The 20,293-nt window shown below is 45.7% G+C and overlaps 1 protein-coding gene across 5 annotated transcripts in view; it reads right to left on the bottom strand.

Annotated features, from left to right (window-relative positions):
• The window catches only part of LOC119171741 (uncharacterized), a 46,849-nt gene extending 26,829 nt beyond the window's left edge, over nucleotides 1-20,020 (bottom strand). Inside the window, exons 1-7 of one of the 5 annotated variants that reach the window (XM_037422566.2) lie at nucleotides 19,923-20,020; nucleotides 18,843-18,944; nucleotides 16,071-16,126; nucleotides 15,051-15,108; nucleotides 11,665-13,659; nucleotides 9,046-9,123; nucleotides 5,308-5,643 (exon numbers count right to left, since the gene is read on the bottom strand). In XM_037422566.2, the coding sequence (XP_037278463.2) occupies nucleotides 5,308-5,643; nucleotides 9,046-9,123; nucleotides 11,665-13,659; nucleotides 15,051-15,099 (2,458 nt within the window). In that variant the 5' untranslated portion in view covers nucleotides 15,100-15,108; nucleotides 16,071-16,126; nucleotides 18,843-18,944; nucleotides 19,923-20,020. The other 4 variants (XM_037422567.2, XM_075892343.1, XM_075892344.1 and 1 more) reach the window with 4 other exon arrangements.
• Between the last annotated feature and the right edge of the window lie 273 nt (nucleotides 20,021-20,293).

Here is a 20,293-nt window from a genome sequence, read left to right as displayed (position 1 = left end):
CCTTTCTTCCCGCAATATACTTGTGGAACTTGTGGGCTGCAAACACCACAGCAAGGCCTTCTCTGTCCAATTGAGCATATTTGCGTTCTGCCGGCCCTAGCGTCCGAGATGCAAAAGCGATTGGCGCCTCTCTATTCTGGTCATCACGTTGAGACAGAACAGCTCCTATGCCATATGGTGAAGCATCACAAGAGACAAGAAGCTCCTTCTGTTCGTCGTAGTGTGCCAGTACGGTCTGACTGAGCAGCAATGCCTTAAGCTTGTCAAAGGCTTCTTGATGCTTTGTCTCCCATCTCCACGTGGCGTCCTTCTGAAGAAGCTGGTATAGGCAGCTGGCAACTGTTGCCCTGTTCTTCAAGAATCTGTCGTAGAAAGCCAGCATTCCGAGAAATGATTGAAGCGCTTGTTTGCAGTTTGGTGCTGGAGCGTCCGTTATGGCTCGAACTTTCTCTTCGTTTGTGTGGACGCCTGTCTCGTCGATTCGGTGTCCCAGAAAGAAAACTTGTCGCACCGCAAAGCAGCACTTGTTTTTTCCGAGGCGCAGATTGTAGTTTCGTAGCCTCTTCAGCACTTCTTCCAGTCTCTCGGCGTGTTCCGTGGCGTCTTTCCCACTGATGATCACGTCATCTAGGTATGCGCACACGCCTGTGATGCCTGACAGCATTGTCTCCATAAAACGTTGAAAAATGGCTGGGGCTGCAGAAATTCCGAAAGGCAATCTCTTGACCCTGTATAGTCCCTTCAGCGTGTTCAGGGTCAATATCTCTGCTGTCTCTGGCGTCACGTGAAGTTGCTGGTACGCTTGTGCTAAATCCAGGGTGCTGAAGACCTTGCCTCCCCTCAAGTGGCTGAGCACTTCATCAGTTGAGGGAAGTGGGTAGTCTGCCTTCTTTGATACCTGGTTCACTGTGCAACGGTAGTCGCCGCATATTCGCAACGAGCCATTCTTCTTTCGAACCAGTACGAGAGGCGTTGCCCAATCCGAATGCTGTGCTGGCTCGATTATGCCTTGACTTTGCAGTCGATCCAATTCTGCTTCTACAGCTGACCGGAGCGCGAAAGGAACCGGCCGTGCTTTTAGGAACTTTGGTTTCGCTCCTTCCACGAGGTCTAGTTGTACCGCTGGACCGATGTGTCCTGATATGTCCTCGTCGAATACAGATTGGTACTTGTCGAGAAGCTTCGAAACAAGTTCATCGCCGGATACATCATTGATGCCCGTGATCTGTATACCCAGGTGAGGAAACCAGTTTCGTCCAAGGAGGTTACAACCTGCTCCCTTGATGACAACAAGTGGTAGTGTCATGGTTTTGTTTCCGTGCGTAACAATCACCGTTGCACATCCGAGAACTCGAAGAGACTGCCCTGACCATGTGCGTAGGAGCATGTTGTCGGTCTGAAGCCGTGGTCGATCATCTGTCCACGTAGCTTTGAACGTGACCTCACTGATGAGTGTGCAGGCTGCACCCGAGTCGACTTCAAAATCCAAGAACTTGCCATGTACGCGTAGCCGAGTCATGACCTTCTGTGTGCTGAACGCGTTGGTTACGGTGTTGAGCTCGTAAAGGGCCACGTCTGATGAGTCCTGCTGAGTCGACACTGGTGCTGAGGCAGCTGTCGAAGTTCCTTGTTGGGGATATTCGATGCTGTTGCTCGTTTTTGCTTCTTTCCGCTTTTTCAGACAGGCTTTTTCAATGTGTCCGCGTTTCTTGCAGTAGTTGCAGGAGACTGTCTGGAACTTGCAAGTGTCCGGATTATGTAGCGCGTTACAACGCCAACAGCGTTGTTTCTTCTTTTGGGCAGAGGCACTAGAGTGACCTTGGTTGTCTATCTTGCATGTGCTTATGCAGGATTCGTGAAACTCTTTAAATTCGGTTTTCACGCGTTTCTGGTCTTCGATGGCGTTTTCAGCTCGCAGTGCAAGGTCGAAAGCTTTCTTGAACGTCAAGTCCTTTTCTGCGAAGAGCCGTTGCTGGACCTGCTCGTTCCGAAGACCGCAAACGAAACGATCACGCAGCATGACGTCCATAGGCAGCATTGTCGGATTCGCTGCAGTGTCTGCGCTTGTCCCGAAATTGCAATCTGCTGCTAGCTTCTTGAGCGCCGTGACGTAATCACTGACCGTTTCGTCGTGCTTTTGGTCACGTCGCTGGAATCGTGCCCTGCAGAAGACCTCAGACGGTTGTGGATCGAAGTGAGCCTTGAGCATCTTGACTATGTCCTCGTAGCTCACTTGGTTGGGCTGCTTGGGTTGAACGAGGGCGCAGACGATGTCATAAGTCTGTTCCCCGCACAGCGTTAGCAGATGAGCACGTTTCTTCGATGCGTCCGTAATCTCGTTAGCCTCGAAGAAGAACTGTAGCCTCCCATACCAGGATCTCCAGGAGCTGGGGCTGCCGCTGAATTCGGGTAGCCGACCGAAGTCGGGCGTCGCCATGTTATTTCCTTGACGTCGGTGGAGTGCCGATGCGTCGATCCAGTCTTCCTCGTCGCCAACTGTTACGTCTGTACAGCCGCTTGTGACTGTAGACGATTTATTAAAGGACAGGAAACGTGAACAAGTTCAAAAGCGTAGCCCAGGCGTTGGAGTCACTCCTGGCCAGCGTTCGACGCCAGGCTCGCGCTCGTGCCACAGCGCCAGTGCCCCGCGCGCACTTCGTTAATGTCGTCTTCTAAGGCGACATGTCAGATACGATGTTGGTTTTAGGCGGTATACACCTCTAACGCTCCTATATTTAAACATTCGACACAACAAAACCTTTTTTTCTGCCTCCAAGCATTTCAGCAATTCATAGCACATTCTGGTTGAATTACTATGAGTGTACACGTAGCGGTGGGCTTAAAAATAGTCTTCTAATTAGAGTTGAACGCCCAATTATACAACTCTGAGAGACCACGATAAACTATCGTATACCTAATCCAGTCACCACATACCGTAATTACTCGAATCTAATGCGCACCTTTTTTCCGGTTAAGCGAGTTCATAAATCGCATGCGCGTTAGAATCGAGTGCAAAAAAAAAATACGGTCATTCTATTGCCATCGGCAGTTCCAAAATGGCCGCCCCCTCCATGCGTCGGCATGGCGCGTCAACCATTTCTGTCTATGTGTTTCCCATGTTCGGCACTTCGTACGTGTGTTGAGGAGTTTGTCATCTTGTAGTGCATTAGCATCAACGGAATAGAAGGGCCAAGTCCAAAAGCTCGACGAGTGCACCACGATGCCGCTTTTAAAAGAAAAGTCATCGCGTGTGCTGAAACGGACGGAAATCGGGCCGCATCGCGTTCGGAGTTCCCGAAATGTGCGTGCGGGACTGGCGGAAACAAAAGCAGAATATTGTCGACAGCAAAGATTCACGCAAAGGCTTCAGTGGACCACAGCAGGGTCGGTTTCTGCAAATTGAAGAGCTGCTCGGCGAGTATGTGCTTGAGCAGCGAGCGGCACAGCGGCCCGTGACGACAGAACTGCTCCAAGTGCGGGCTATGCAATTAGTCTTAGAAAACGGTCTAATGCGGAGCCAGTTTAAAGCGAGCAGGAGCCGGTTAACTAACTTTATGAAGAGGAAAGGCTTTTCCCTCTGAAGGCAAACGGGCATATGCCAAAAGTTGCCGGAGGAGTACGAAAAAAAGCTTCACAGTTTTCAGAGGTTCGTCTAAACTTGCGGCACAGCAACGGCTACCTGCTTGGGCAAATCGGGAATGCCGATCAGACGCCTCTTTACTTCGACATGCCTGGCACCACAACGGTCGAGAAGAAGGGGGCAAAGCTAATTGGCGTGCTGACATCGGGCCACGGTAAAACTAGAGTGACGGCAATGCTCCGTTGCACATCAGATAGGCACAAGCTTCCCCCGAACCTCATATTTAAACGGAAGACGCTCCCGAAAGGAGTCGTTTTCCTGAGTAGTGTGATCGTGCAGGCAGACGAGAAAAATGGGTGCGCAATGCAATCGATGTCTTACTTTCTTTTTTTCGTTGTGGAAACCGGGTGCGCGTTACAGTCGAGGGCGCGGTAGAATCAATTAAATACGGTAATTTAAATAGCAAAAAATATGGGCAATAAACACAAATGTGCGATGCAAGTTAGTGAAAACTGTGTTCATTTAGAGCAAGAATGAGCCAGCGCAATCGACCCAGTCATGGCCATCAGTTCACCAGGAAAATTGCTTCATGTTCATTTGCATTTTCAACTGCATTGGTTGCAGGTCTTTAGAACCGTGTCATCGCTATCTGCTATCGCACTGTTGGCGACCCAAGCTTCATAGACTGTGGCAAACTAGTTTCACACATGAACTGCATGACCACTATTGATGATCCCATTGATAACGACCGTGGGTTTATCCATAGTGTCTGTAGTTTTCTTTTCACCGCATGCCTTAAGAATTCGGTCAGTAACCATCTACGACACTGCCTCAGCGAGCTAGATCTTTTTTCCTCATGATTTGGAGCGTGTCGGCTGTTTTTAACGTGAAGGCTCTAATTGCGCTTCTAGCAGTCAGTTTTATCTGCGACAAGAGTGCAGTGCTCAGTAGTTTTGATTCTGCGTGCATTCAATGCTGCGCCTATGATTGCGTAGTTAGTAACCAGTTTGCTACTTGGTGGGTTCAGCTCTCAGCATGAGTTTCGTTTTAACTCATTGCAATTTCACAAACTTCGAACATGGTCGAAGCTGTTGAAGATAAAAAGCGTTTCTGCTGCGGTCCTCGTGCTGGCATAAAACTTGCCTGCTCGCCTGCAATGAACTAATAGCCTGCTGCCGGCCATATTGCCGCTGAAAAAACTGTCATAATGTGCACATATCCATGTTAGTGCCGGCAGTACGCGACAAGGGCGGAATGCAGAGAAAGTTTCGGATTAACTTAGACAGTGGGATCTTGCACCAATTACAATGTGGCAGACGTCACAGGATGACAAGAACTATGGCGTTTAGACTGTTCATATGCATAATAAGAATACGATCTGCAAACTTATTCAGAAAAGTAAAAATGCATTGAAGTCGTAGACATTTGTTTGTTGTTTTCATGATACTCTCAAATTCTGTTAACTAGAACATATCTTCCAATCTGAAATCCCAAATAATGAGGCTTTACTGTACAGGCTTTGTAGCCTGTTTAAATTGGTTCTCTCTTGCTTGTCCCGTTACTCTTCTTCTGCCTATGCACAAATGGCACACAGCACTAAGTCAGGCGACCTGTGTCACCTTTTTCCTTGGCACCACAACAACCATGTAATTATGCATTGTTACGCTATAAAGATCACACATCTGATGACTGGCTATTCCAAATCACTGCCTGCAACCACAACTCACCTGCATCGCCATCTTCAATTCTGGTCAGGACCACCATTGGAATAGGACATGACATCTTGTTCTCGAGCGAGTTCTCTGAGACCCAGATGTCCCATCGACAAGAGTCGTCTGCGGAACACTTCGGAGTCCAGTTGCCTGCCTCCAGCTTGTACAGTGGCGTGCAGTAAACTGTTAGACTGTTTGGGGCAGCTTCCGCAGATGGTGTGCTGCTATTGCTGCTGTTGTCGCTGTTAGCTGCCCCCGTCCTCCAGGAGCCTTTTGGTCGGCCCCACAGGCGGCGCCGAAGTTTCTGGCCATTGGCTTGACTTTTTCTTGGGACATAATCCTCGTCCCTTTCTAGCATAAAAAACCAGCAACGATTATGCCAGTGCAACTTGAAAGTTTGAGTGAATATTGCACACAGAAATATTTTCTCGCTTCCATTTTTTCCACTCCTTATTAGTGCGTGAATGAGGCCCCTCACCAAATTTGCTATGGAGACAAGAAGGCTGATTGGCCAACCAAAGCAATGACCTACGTCATCGGGAGAAGTCACAAACATGGCAACGAATCTAGAACCATGGATTCATGCTGTGTGAAATGTCCCATCACACAATTTACATTAACATGGCGATGAGGCAGGCTCACAAGAACCTTTAGGCAACCACTTTTTCACTTACTGGACACCCCCGTCCCAAACCTGAGCAACATTTACACTATTACCGAGGAACAAATATGAAACTTAGTTGTGAGATGACAGAAAGGTTTGATGTGCAACTTATCTTGCTTGACGGAGTGCTCACAATTCAGTTAGGCCATAGACGATGCGTATTTTGATTAGAAGAGTGTTTTTGAATGCAAGCGGCCACTGCTAATGCCATTAATTAACTGGCCTGCTTGACCTTGCAGCGACGCTTTTTTCATTTGTGTTGGTCGACAGCCACCCTTAAGCACTGCTAAGCATGACAGATGTTGCGTTTCATATTATGATTATTAGGTATGCTCAAGGCCACAAAGAAGCATGCTTTAATACTTCACAACTTGAAGGCAATAACACCCAAATTATAGCAACTGCTTTGCAGAAAGCTGACAAAACAGGTTTCAATATTCACCTAGTGCTCCTACTTCATTTACGCCTACTTATTTATCTGTTTACTTCCTCATGGTGTGGCTCAAGTGGTCTACAACAAGTGTGCAATTACGGTACAGAAAAAAAAAAAAAGCAAGCATAGCCCACAACATTGAAATCTGTGCTGTGCAATGTTGATATGCGTGAGTTAAACTCCTTTTACACGGCATGTGTAATGTCATTATTGCGATTTAGCATTCCGGGCCGTTGCTTGTGAATCACATTGCCACAATATAGACAGCTTGCATGTGCTGTCATGGAGGCACAACATGGCGGCTTAGATGGCACTAGGACAGTGCGATCGTGCAACAATTAACCTGCTACATTGTTATAACAACCTCGCTGGACAGTTATTGAGCCTTTGTGCATGAATAATGAAGAAACCAGTGTGCAATGGACAGATAACACTAATGTGACATCACAATGTTGATGCACCACCATGTTGTTGGTGCTCCCAACATAGGTGTTGCAGTTTCAATGTATTGGCTACATTTTAATATTTTCAGATACTGCATGCCCACCATGAGCCCACGCAGGAGTGAATAAAAACAATATTAAACAGTTGATAAATAGCTATACATTAAATAGATTGGCATAACTAAAAGAATGAATAAATAACAAGTACACAACTGGAAAGTGATATCAATGTTCGGTACATATATTTTTTTTATACATCAGAATTGCACTATGACCAAAATATTTTAATATAAGCCACTCAAACAGACAGTCCAAGATATATTAAACTCGGATGCATTGAACTGTTCAGAAATACCCTTAAATTTCCCGTGCAATAGTATAGGGCTGGTGCATACATATACCGAACTCCCACACAGAAAGAAATTCGCTATATCGAACACTCTGCCGCGCTGAAGCCCAGAAAGTGCGTTTTTCTAACAAAAATTGATCACTGTCAGGTTACGTTCTAACAAGTTCCGATCTCTTTTCGCGCACAGGTGATGAAAAAGTGGTGTTATTCATTCGATTGATCTGGTTTGTTGCACAACACTCGTGAGTGCAGCGGTACGTTTGATGCGCGATATGCACGTTTGAAAGTGCGGATCTGGTGTTTTTCAATGAGACCAATTGCCAAAGCCATCAAATGCGAAGTGACTTGGCGAGCTTGTTGCAACGTTTGCATTTTCTTGCTTGTTTGCATACAATGGCAGATGGGCACGAAAAGCATGGCCTTCAAGATGGGCAACCTTAGAGGCTATGTTTTTCTTGCTTTGTACAAGCAGCTGCCTGCTACAAAGCCACAAGTGCCATCGCTACCACCAACATGTTGACAGTGGAGACTCGTTCCTTTCTTGTTCGTGGGCAGTGCTGTGTGTTGAGGCTTGTGGACTCCTCACTTCATTCCTACTAAATTCTTATTTGGAAGTCGAAATGAAAATTATTCTGCTCATAGTGATAAGAATTCCGACTGGAGTTTGGAGAGACGTCCAGTAAAGCACCACCGTGAACTGTTTCCTAATCGGCTTTGGCGCCGGGTGACAAATTGAGCAGCGTCATGACCGCTGACAACGGCGTACAGTGCATCAGAGAATTTTGCGACTTATTAGCACTCCCGGGTGCCATCTTGGGTGTGTGTAAAGCGAGTGAGACAATTTGTTTAGATGACGATGTAGCTGTTTCTGACTGCATCGATGCCCGACATTGCAGGTGCCGCGAAAGGTTTTATTGCGATTCATTCTCCGATAATCTGAACTCCCTGTGACAAAGTTGGTTGATAAATTCTAACCTGGATACTATCCTGCACTTCAAAGCTTTTGTAGACTTCAGTTCTAAAATACTTGTATAGATATGAAGTTCCCAGAGTATAAATACTGTAAATTGGACCCTTGGTTACAAACTACAAAAGAAGTGATGTCAATATTGTCTGAGCAATTGGTGTACTTGTAAAAACATTTCAAGTATGACACGAAATATAGGAATACTACAATAAAACAGGAAGCAAAATTCAAAATAATGTATACAGAGCAATGATACGGTGAATAATAAAAATAGTATTAATATAGAAGGCATTAATAATAGCAACTTGCAGGGACAGTTGAGTTGAAATTGGTGCGACCCATCTATAAATACCAAAATTGACATTACTGAAAGTGAGGAGTGCAACATAAAGTACATGCAGCCCGGTCATCTATGGCTATTACCAGAAAAATTTGGTAGATTTCATTTTGGGAAGCTGCCCAGTTGAAAACTTATGTGGGTCTCACTCAGATGGCTGTTGTCTGATTTACAAAATTATGAAAATTGAATTGTTCTTTGCAAAGAGGAAACAGCCTGTCTGTAATATTGAGCTATGCACCAACTAGCCCAACATTATGCGATATACTCATTCTCTTGGCGTTTTACACCCATTAACAAAAATACCGTATTTGCATGACTGTAGGTCGGCCTATTCGGTCTTAATTCAATATCTGAAGTTAAAGGGGCCGGTTTACAATCGAACTCGAAACTAGAGCATTCTTTTTTCTTTTCTCTGCCCCCCCCCTCCCCTTCGAGCAATTTTAAGGTGGGGTCGACCTACATTCGAGAGACAACTTACAATTGTATATATATATTTCTGCAACTGCCAATATGAAGTGCCCTTGTCAAAAGTTAAGAGGCAACATATGTGCACCTACCATATTTGGAGGTAACTTTCTTCTTCAAGTGCCAAAGAAGGCCTGGAGATGATGGTTGTGTCTTTTTGGAAGTAAAGTCTGCAGGAGCAAGAAAGTTGTTACAGGTACACATAACTCTGTGGAAAATATACAAATCCCTCACTCAAAGCAGGCTACAAAAAGTAGGAGTAAAAGGAGGAAAGGAAGAACAAGGAGGCTAGCCAATTCTTAGACCTGCTGGCTAGCCTGTCTACCAAAAGATATGTCCAGAAAAGTCACACATGTGCCCTGCAACATGAATTAAATATTGTGAATGCTGAGCAGTGTGTGCATGACGACTGTTATAGCGCGATCTCACAACAATGACAAAGGACAAGAAGACGAGTTTTCCTGCCCTTAATCGTCGTTCTGAGCTTGCGCTACAACAATCATCATGACCTACCAACTAGCTCAAACTGCCACGCTTCCAAGAGTGTGCATGTTACAAATAAGCATTTGACTAGTACCTAAGAAACAGACACATGTGTCCCATCAACGATCATCTACAGTAAAAGCTCGTTAATTCGAATTCCACGGGAACGCTGAGCAATATCGAATTAAACAAAATTCGAAATAATGAAAGTGAGCAAAATTGGGTGGATTTCGGGAGTGGGGGCACGAAAAATATTTATTGGCCAAAAAAGTCGGTGATGACTATCTGCTTCTTTTCTCTGAATGCCACAGCTGCGGCTCTCTGTTCCAGCGCGCGGACGCGGCGCAGGGAATCCTCTTCACCCTCTTCGAAGCTGAAGAGACGCGCCACATTAAGTGCCTCCATCACCGCACAAGCTGACGGGCACACAGGCGCTTCGTCATTTTCGTCTTTCTCACCTTCTGGCTCTTCAGCATCAGGCTGCGCACCGGCTACTTCAGCGATAATGTCCTCATCAGTCAGCAGGCACCACACACCAATGCACCGGTGTCAACTTCAACATAATCGGCAAAACGTACGCCCCGAAGAGTGTCACGCAATGCCACTGGCATGAGCTCCTCAGCCCCATCCACCTCGACGTCACAACTATCCTGCGCACTTCCAGCTGCAAATCCACTGTGGCGGAAACAGTTTGCGATTGTGGTCGCGGTCACCTGTTCCCATGCGAGCACCAACATGTGCATGGCAGTGAGCAGCGTAATGCCGAAGTCCTTCCTGTCGCCCGCGCACAAAATCATTCTCTCCAGCACGTGACGCCTTCGCGCAGTAGTTTCCCCGCTGCATCTTGCAAATTCGATGCGGAATAAGACGGCTTGACGACGTGAACGAACAACGTGCGCCTAGGACTGCTAGGGCTACTCCGCCGACTCGTCAGCGTCCCGTGGGTCCCGCGTACAAGTGGCGCCAGGCGCTGAGATAGCGGGAGGGCTACGGGAAAAAAAATTCCTCTCTGGATTTTGGAGGCCATACTTTGCTCCCTCTTTGCTCGGAGGCCACTTGAAGCTCGAAAAAACTGGTCGTGCCACCTATCGTTCGACCGTAAAAGCTTCCACTAGTGTTTGACGATAAAGACGCTCGGCGGCGCGCGCTTCGAATTATCCGTAGAGGCAGCTATTTCTGTTCGAATTAACGAATCGTTTTACACATGGTCTCCTATGAACTGCGGACGGGACTGCGGCGACCTTTTCGAATTATCCAAAATTTCGAATTAATGAGGTGTGAATTAACGAGCTTTCACTGTAATCACTGCTCCACCTCTATCTGCACATGCAGAACTTCCAGCACAGAAGCAGATGCTCACCCAATTGGCCACCAGTGTGGCTAAAACATTTCGTTTTAACTTTAAGCAGATGAACTAAACAAGATATATAATTATCTATGGCAGTCAAAAGCTTATTAATAGAGCATAGAGCTGTCAATCACTAAATGCATCACCCATAAAGCAATGTTCATACACAATGCTAACCCACCTCTTTTTTGCTGCTGCAGGGCACAAAGACAGCATTGTCAGGGGATATACTGTACTTACTCCGTGAAAATTTTATTTTATTATACTAATAACTTCTCTTGAGGTAACCACATCATGCCATTGTAAACCTGATTGCTAAGAGTTCTTGGCTCTGGTCTATATTTTCAAACCAAACTATGCTGATATGACACAAACTGAAGTCACTGGAAATGAAAGAATGTGCAATACTCAGCCATAAATTTCCCCATTTCAATTCATGAGCCTTATACAGTGCTCGTAAATTGCTACTTTGCTCATAAAATATGTTAACCAATATAATTAAGGGTGACTAATACAAGGTCATTGTGGTGACTAAGCTATTTGGCTGCACTGAGAATGGGGGTAATAGCTCTGTATAGGGTAGGATCAAGCAATAATATTGGTGCTCTTTAAAACCTTGAGCAGTGCAAAAGATGTACACAGACTTAATGTAATACACTAATGCCAACTGCGATAGTCCTTCCAAGACAAAATTTTCTGCATATGTGGTATCTGGCCTGTGTGACCCCAAAAGGCTGCACCGACACAATGAAAAGCATGGATGGTTTTAACACCATTTCTCAACTTTCACTACATTGTCATTAACGAAAATAAAACTCCAGAAGCACTTCAATGGATGTCCAGAATGTCTGCCCATAAAACTGTGGCTCATGTAGCTCACCTTCCTCGTCATATCGCGAGATGACCATAGATGCCCTTGGCCGGTTCTCTCGGCTCCGTAGGTTCCGGTATACTTCACAGGCATATGTCAACTTGCCCTCCCGTAGGTGCCCCTTCTTGAACAAATACCGGTACATTCCCTGTACACGATGGAGTGGCACAAAATGGTTTTTGAGGTACTCTGACATCACTTTGTCTTTCAGAACAGCCAAAGCACGGGCGGACTTTCCCTTGCGCATTTTCTTCAGCTGCTCTCCCGAACTTGGTAACAGGTTCAGCGCAGTGCAAAAATGTGCCTTGGTCTCCTCTTTTTCGTCCTTTGCAGTGCTACTATTGCGTGGGGACAGCTGCCATGCTGGACTTGAAGCACTGCTATTGGCTCCCTTCTTGATGATCAAGATGAGAGGGCTCTTAGTGGTGCCCTCTTTGGTGCCCCTTGGACTATGGCTCGTGCCTACTGGAGAGGCCTTTCCATCAGCTGCCTGCACAGTCGTTGCCGGTGAAGTGACATCAGCCAGGAGATTAAAGGTCTCGAGCTCTTCATATTCAGGTACTATGATTGGATACGCAATGTCTGAACTTTCTGGTGTCATTTGATTAGACCAGCAAAGCTGCTGACCGCTGCTTCCATTCAAAGCCTTCAGCTCCACAAACAGTTTCTCCACTTCGGCCTCATCCGAGATATCTATCCACTCTGACAGACCCTTGTTGGCAATATCGTCCATAGATAGGGGCTCCAGTATGCTCTGGCCAAAGTATTTGGCTAGATAGCTTAGGTCGCCTATTAACAAGTCGTCTAAGTTGATAAAGTCCACTTTGAGGCCCGATGGCACTTGGAGGCAGCCCGCCTCAAGTGGAAGAGGCTCATCTGCCACAGAGGGATGTGTTGACAATGTGGGTTCGGGCGGGGTGTTTACAGTTGCTGAAGCTTGCTTGGTAGTTGGAGATGTCTCCATGGGCTCTGTGAGATCCACAATAATCATTTTGGACTTCTTGCTTTCATCTTCGTCTACCCGCTGTACATTAGGTCGGGGAACACTTCGCTGGATTGACACCGGGACAACTCGATTTGGCTCCAAAAAGGCCCTCTGCCCGGCAGAAGCAGCAGCTGCTGAGGTGCTTGGCTGCGCAATTTTATGTGTCATATTGGGGGCCACATTTTGAGCAGCTGTTTTTGACAGCTGTGCCTCTTTCGCTAGTTCGTCAGCACCAATGGGTTTCATAGACATGGCAGGCCGTACCTGGGGATGAACTACGGCCATGTTCTTGAGACCAGTGATCACATCATTAGGAGCAGCATGAATGGGAGGGTCGACGAGCCTCACTCTTGTGGTAGCATTCTGAACAGAAACCACAGGTGGATTCTGATGAACACGGCCCCCATTGGCCACGAACGACAGGCTGTGCACGGGCTTGGGTAATATTTTGCGCGGTGCGATGATAGGTCCATTCACGACAGGCGATGATGGTGGTGCTCTCCTCTGCTCCAGATTATTAGGGATACCATGTTCTACACTGCCGGGAGGCGCACTAAGTGGTTCGGTCTGAACTATGCTATGAGGGGGCCTCACTTGTTCTGTATGTACCCTGAAGGGTGCAGACACCGGGCTGAGCGAGCGTACTGTTACTGTCCCGCCAGACGTTCTTAACACCCGCACTTTTTCATTGGGGGCTAACTCAATGACTTTAAGCTCATTGTTTTTCTGCGTTAGGTGCTGGGCAAGTAGGCTCTTGTCGATGATAGGTTGGCCCTTGCTAGTTGCTACTGCTGTTCCCACTGCTGCTGCTGGACCCACAGCCGATTTGTTCAGTTGACGTCGAAGAAGCGAGTCATCGTAAGGCCTGGCATGTTGTTGCAACAAGTTTCGCACGCTTGTTGTGCCATCCAGCGTGACAGTCACATGATTATTTCTAGTCATCTGAACTGGAATAGGTGTGCTCGTTAAGGAAACACCAGGTGGCAGACGAATCTCGGTGCGAGTTGGAACTTGTCTCGCTGCACAACAAGAAAGCAAAGCGATTCGGCAAGATTAGTCGCATAAACAAACTTTCCTGAATGGGTACAATCACGAACCAAGTACATAGTGAACTTCTGCAACCGAAACTGTCGGTCAAAGATGGGATAACCGCATGGTATACTGGAGCGACCCACAATAATTTTTTTCAGATCTTCAATGAGGATTCAAGAATGGTACATAGGCATTGTAGCATTTTCCGTAATCTACAGCTGAACTTTTTCTGAACAGTAAGCGAGCATGTCTGACAAAGATGGTTGTCTTTTTAACAGGTAATTTATTTGCTAATTCTGCATTTAGTAACTAAAGTTGAGCACATGATCACATGATTGTTGAGCACATGATCAGTGATCATCTGATTATGTCATATAGCCTTGAGGATATTACAAATAACTAATTAATTAGGATGCTGCTTGATATTCTTTACTACTAGTGAGTGCGCTTCCTTATATTGGGGCAAGATATATGAACGCTGCCGTCGTTTCAACATGCTAATGCCTATGAGTGTCCCGTAGAGCTGTGCCCGGGTCTAATTTGAAAGCGCAAGCCCAGGCTGGGCCGGGCCGGGTGACTGCATCAAAGGCCCGCCTGAGCCCGACATTAGGGGGCTGCGAGCCCGCTCTGGCCAACCTGACGTGCAAAAATTAAAGTTGTGGCGCAGCCGGGTCCAGCGGGATGTTATGAAGGTTTACCACGGAGACAAGATGTCATTTTCCGATAATGTGTCTCCTTATGCAACATGTCAAACTGAAACATAAGTAGACGACGCCTTATAGTCACTATATGCCACAATTACAAGTCGTCCTGTAAAAATAAGGTGTCTAGTGGTTCGATTCAGTGAAATTTGGCTTTCCTGTGTCGCATATATCCTGCCCAACTGAAGGCCTGTTCGCATCTTGCATTGGTTGCTCGAATTGCCAATATATTTTCGCTAGCATAGCAAGCTTGGAGTACTTAGACCATTTGCTTTCCCAGAAGTTTACTACCCCAGATATAGGAGAGGGATTATTCTGTGTATGGGTAATCACAAAGCTCATCTTGTGTGACTTCACTCTCTACCCTCGTGATTAAAGTGGTTAAAGCAAACGAAAACCGAGAAATGAGATGGAGGTGGTTGCAGAAACGACACTACGCGGGCACAGCTGACACAGCCCGCCTGACAAGAAACAGTGAAGCCTGAGCCCAGCCCTGGCATGAGATGAGAAGACGTCGGCCCGGCCAAACCCTGCCCGCAAGTCGGTTTCGGGCTAACCGAAGCCCGTGCACACATTTAGTATCCCGCACTGCTTTATAACAGTTTCAGTTTATTTCCTTAACACTGAGATCCTCGGCATTGTATTCTTGTATTTGTGGGGAAATCAATGCAACTCACATGACGCATTGTTGAGGGTTGCTTTTGCAAGCATTTCTCGGTTAATCATCTTCCTTGCCTGTGTAACAAAAAAGCAAAAAGTATGAGCAATTAATGGACAATCTAGGACTGCCTTTCAAAGCAGAGCAGAAACTGAACACATCACACGATACACCTACATTTGGCATTATTAGCACTTTGTGCCAGTATGCCAGAGGAGGTTGCGAAACTTGAAGTGTCAGTAGTTCTTCAAATGTCATACAAAGGAAGGAGATTATGGAAGCTGTTGCCCATTAACAACACCAAATTAATGAAATAATAGAAGAAAATTCAGCAACGTAGAGACATTGGCGGTTTGGATTTGATGCATCTTGTGCAACGTTAGCGCAAAAGAATGGAGCACGCGAGCAGTGCTCATTTGTGTCCTTCTTCTTTTGTTCTTACGCTCTGTCCTCTTCTACCGACTTCGTAAAAGAAAACTTGGAAAAGAAGCCACTGTTTAACACTAGCATAAGAGAGTTCAATTTCTATATCTAGCAAAAAAAAAAAAACAAGCAATAAATCAATAAATCAATCGTGGCAGGGTATGAATATGTAGTTTTTATAGCCAACAGCATCATGCAGCATTGGCCATAGGGTTCAAGTTATTGCCATGATGTCGCATTCCAACCGTAGCTACATGTCTAACTTTGATGGTGACTAAAAACTCGGTACTGAAGCTGCTGCTCTATGCGACTGCTCTGAATGCCATAAAATTATACCAAGCCCAACCATGACACTGTTCTCAGTAAAAGAAGAGAGCTGTGAATGGAGAAATCAAACAATGCTGTATTTTTAATATTGTCGGTTGTCAGGGTAGTTTGTACATGACAGGAACGCGAATATCGGCTTGTACTATCACCGAGCAGCAGTGACTTGCATGTGCCCGACAGAGTTCTCTCATAGTGCAACTTTTGCAGTGTCATGCCTCGACTACGTCTTGCAAGAGGAAGAGGGCAGAATGTGTGCATGCTGCGAAATAACATATTTACAGTCTCTCACCTAAATATTGCCTCCTCCTGGTGAGTGAGACAGCAAATGACAGTCAGGAATAAACCCTGAAATTGGAAAAGCCATCACATGCCAGGAAGCTTGTCTCCAGATTTTTTTAGGGAGCTGTTGAAACCACCCGCACAGAAATGGAGGCAGAACCCTTCCTGCGAGGGCTGCCAAAGTCAATGGGAATATTATACAGGCTTTGGGGTGCAGGACATGACCTGCTATCCCCACTACTTGCTTGGCACAGTGTTCACCCAAAACTTTGGCTAAAGAGTGTTATTGGCACAGCATAAAATTAGCGAGCAATGTCCACCACGTTGTCTGTGAGAAAAAGCCAATGTCTAAAGGTATCAGAGCAGGTGTAATAAATTGAAAAGACATCCAAAAACATGGAGAAAATGTACGCAAGTCGAAAATGCAGAAATAAAGAAAAGGAACAATCCAAAAGTATAGTACCTCATGTGTCTGTTATGTGTGACAGCATATTATGCCTTTTTTTCCCCAACGCCCTTATTGCTGCCTATGTTTCTCTCACCGTCACCCCCACATGGGGGAAAAGAACAGCACTACCTGCTGGAATGAGCAGCTGTTCACACACAGCTGCAGAGCTGGGGCGTGTGCAGTCAACAGGCTTGATAACTGAGACATATGTCATAAAAACTGAGAGAAAGCCTGAATGCAATAAAATTAATTGCTTCAAAGAAATATGCAGATTCTATTCTTCAAATGAAGCTCTCAGTTTAAAATGAAAAAAAAAAGTGAAAGAAGATACTATGGACTACACTCAGTGACAGACAAGGACCAAGCATAAGACTGCTAAGAAGGGGCACATGTACAAATGCACACCTAGGAAATACCTCGTTTAGAGTCTTAGAAGTGACACACCTTTACATTAACCTCTTTTCCACTTATCCTGTACTGGACATTGACACCACATGAACTGCAAAGCACGAGTGTAACTGCCACTGTAATACAGCTTACATGCAGTTGCTCAGCCTTTGTGATGAGGAGCGTAATGCTTTTCTTTCACAATTTTACACTTGGAAGTTTGTAACTTAACTGTCAGTGTTAATCGAGCAAAAAATGTTGTATGCATGCTCGTATATGTTTTTTTTTGCCCTTTGCTTCATTCTACACAGTGTTGGAACAGTTATCTGGTAACTATAAAACAAGTACCATTGAATGTGTACATTACCATGAAAGCTTTTGCTGTTTTCTGTTGTTTTTAAGACCAAATTTCTGGTTATCCACCATATATACTAGCAGTCTGGAGCCTCTTGAATTTGATTGATTGATTTGTGGGGTTTAACGTCCCAAAACCACCATATGATTAGGAGAGACGCCGTAGTGGAGGGCTCCGGAGAGCCTCTTGAATTTATGCATACAGAAAGCATCAAACACTAGTCTTGCACTCCACTTTCACACATTGCCTGCACTACTTAACTTAAGCTGTGCAATTTTTTTAAGTTCTCTCACACAGTTATGGAATGACTCCCAGTGATGCAAGCATATAAAAGCCCCCTGTGGGATCCTGGCAGTGTAATGAGCACAGCCTTACATAAACCAAGGATCATATGATAAGTGTCACAGTGATTGCTCGTATTCGAAATGGGTGACTTGCTGCATTAACCTAAGCAACCCAAGTAACACCGACCTTGTAGGCAGAACTGTCAATGGCTTGAAGAAGATAATAGTGTGTGCCAGTAGCACATGAAACACAAGGCAGAAGAGAGAGAGAGAACTGACGTGACATTGGAATAGCAAGACTTGTACTCCAGCAATTGTCTGGAGGACGCGGAGTGGTGGCTTTGGCACTCAAAATGCGAGACGGAGCGGAGTGGCACTATGCCCGCTTAGACAACTCCTCTCCATTCCACTGCTGTGCACCCTGGTAATTGACGGCGAATAAAAGTGAAGACAATGCCCCCATCCTGTCCTACAGGGACAACTTTGCCCACAATGTGTCAGCACTCAACGAGTCCCGTCCTCCGCTACAGTGGCATTCTAGATACTGAGATTAGTAAGCTACACTAAGTGCCACAGGAATTTCAACATTTACACGCACGTGGTAATGAACTTTACACAGTGAATAACGTGCCTTCAACCCTTCCTTGAACGCTCACAAGTTTAGGGTATTAAGAATGGTACTTGTAATTAATGCAGTTCATAACAGTTATTTCTTTTGTCTTGGTTAATATTCAAGTATTTGCCTCATGAACCGAGAGACGACCCAACACGATGGTCTACCAGTTATGGAGCTTGAATGCTAATGAGCGCGATGCTAGAGGGCCATGTGTTTCGACTTAGGGGCACTTCAATGAACATCAGAAGGTCAAAATTTCCAGAGCCCTCCATAACAGTGTTTCTCAGAATCATATTGTGGTTTTGAGGGATAAACCTTCACTATCATTAATATGCACCAAAAAATTTAACAATTATTCTTTCAGTTACCTATACCCACAGCTCTTTTGCAGAGTGGTGGAAACAATGGAACTACGGTTTATAAAAAATATTGCTCATGTTCACTTTCTCAAAAGGTTGTCACACGTGTCTAAAGCATAAAAAAATTGCAACAATATTTCAGTCCCTGAAAAATCCAGTACAAGCACAGAAATACTGGTCGATGTAAACAAGGCGATGATTTATTATGTAGCATATTATGAAATTTATCACACAAGAGATACCAATATATAAATCAATTTGTTATGCAACTCATACAGCATAAACAACACAATTCAGCATGCAGTTTCAGCATGCAGCATGCCGATGGTTTACCTTTTATTGATTTCCAAGGGTAGAAAATACAGTCGCTGTGTCACCTTACATGGCCTTTCATATTTGCGGCGACACGTAGCGGCCACGTGAGGGCGAACTCATCTGAAACCATAGGGTAGGTCGTGAAGACAGCCGTGTTCCACTGACAGGAGCAGTATGCGATGCTTCAACCAACCGCTGGGTTGCCAGCAGCCAAATGCCACAACACGTAGATCGAGTCTACGGAATTTTCCTAACGTTCTCCATTCAACGCAATGCTGCGAAAAATGTCAAGGATGTGCGCTCGCTTGGTACACATCAGCGGAACACACGAGCCCTGCTGGCGAGGAAGTATCGCAAAACACCATCAGCACAAAATCACCACTGCGTTCCGAGTTTTGGCAGTTCGGAAAGCGGCAGGCTGCCAAGGTCCTGTTGTTGCGCACCGCAAGAGCGCTTACGTAGCCTTCCTAACGCGTTTTATTGAAGCACAGCTCAAGAGCGCATCGCCGAATGGCGAATACCTGTCGCACTGTTCCTTCCCGCCGCGGACGGGCAGTCATCAAAGGCCTTGCCCGGGAAAACCATGCGATGCGGTTCAAGGCTTTCAAAGAAAGAGTCTCACGCACGTAGCCGCTTGGCTAGAATAGATCGCAGCTCCCGTTTTCGTAGAAGTCTCCATCTACTCTCGGAATATCGACGAAGGACTCCCCGACCAGTTGAGCAGAAATGACAAATTCTGGGAAGCATATACATGTTCGCCAATTTATCTTTCGTTCTTCACGGTGCGTAATATGCTCTTTATTTTCATTCATTAGCGGCGTGAAACAAACCGCTGAACGATACCGGTTCACCCTGGGACCTATCAACTACAGATTAACACACCTGAGGGCTACTTCAGACGGCTATCCCCATTATTGACGGCGTTATACATCAATATAGGGCAACGACCACCAACACACAAGGAAAGGCCTAATCCGCAGCAGGAAAGCAGTAAATTGATAAATAAGGCAGGAGATACATGCTCACACTTTCAGCGATCTTGCAGGTCACAGATAATTTCAAGTGCGACGTAAACAAGTGAATAAGCAGTCAACTTACATGCCAAACAAGGTCACTACCAATCGTAGGCTACCCTGGTCGGTGCCGCTGGTACTCGCCAAATTGCTAGTTTACTTCGCCCGCGTGACAAGGGAGGGCGCCACGCATACCGTCGATGCCGTTGATTTTGTGCGCCTCGTGGGGAAGCAATCCTGGGCGTTTGGATAAGGTACGGTATGGCATAAGATGACTGTATGACGAGCACGTTACTAGTCATAACATGAAAATCACGATATGTCATGATTTACATGTCATGGTCTTGCTGCTCCTGCGGTGGTTTCGTTCACATGACATATTGCAAAACTCATGGAGGAAGGGAAACAAAAAACTTCCTCGATAGCAAAACTGGTATGGTATGACATGACTGCATG

Source organism: Rhipicephalus microplus, chromosome 4, assembly GCF_043290135.1.
Source record: "Rhipicephalus microplus isolate Deutch F79 chromosome 4, USDA_Rmic, whole genome shotgun sequence".
Classification (NCBI taxonomy): Eukaryota; Metazoa; Arthropoda; class Arachnida; order Ixodida; family Ixodidae; genus Rhipicephalus; species Rhipicephalus microplus.
Note: the sequence above shows the minus strand (reverse complement) of the source record. Positions and strands in the feature narration are given on the sequence as shown.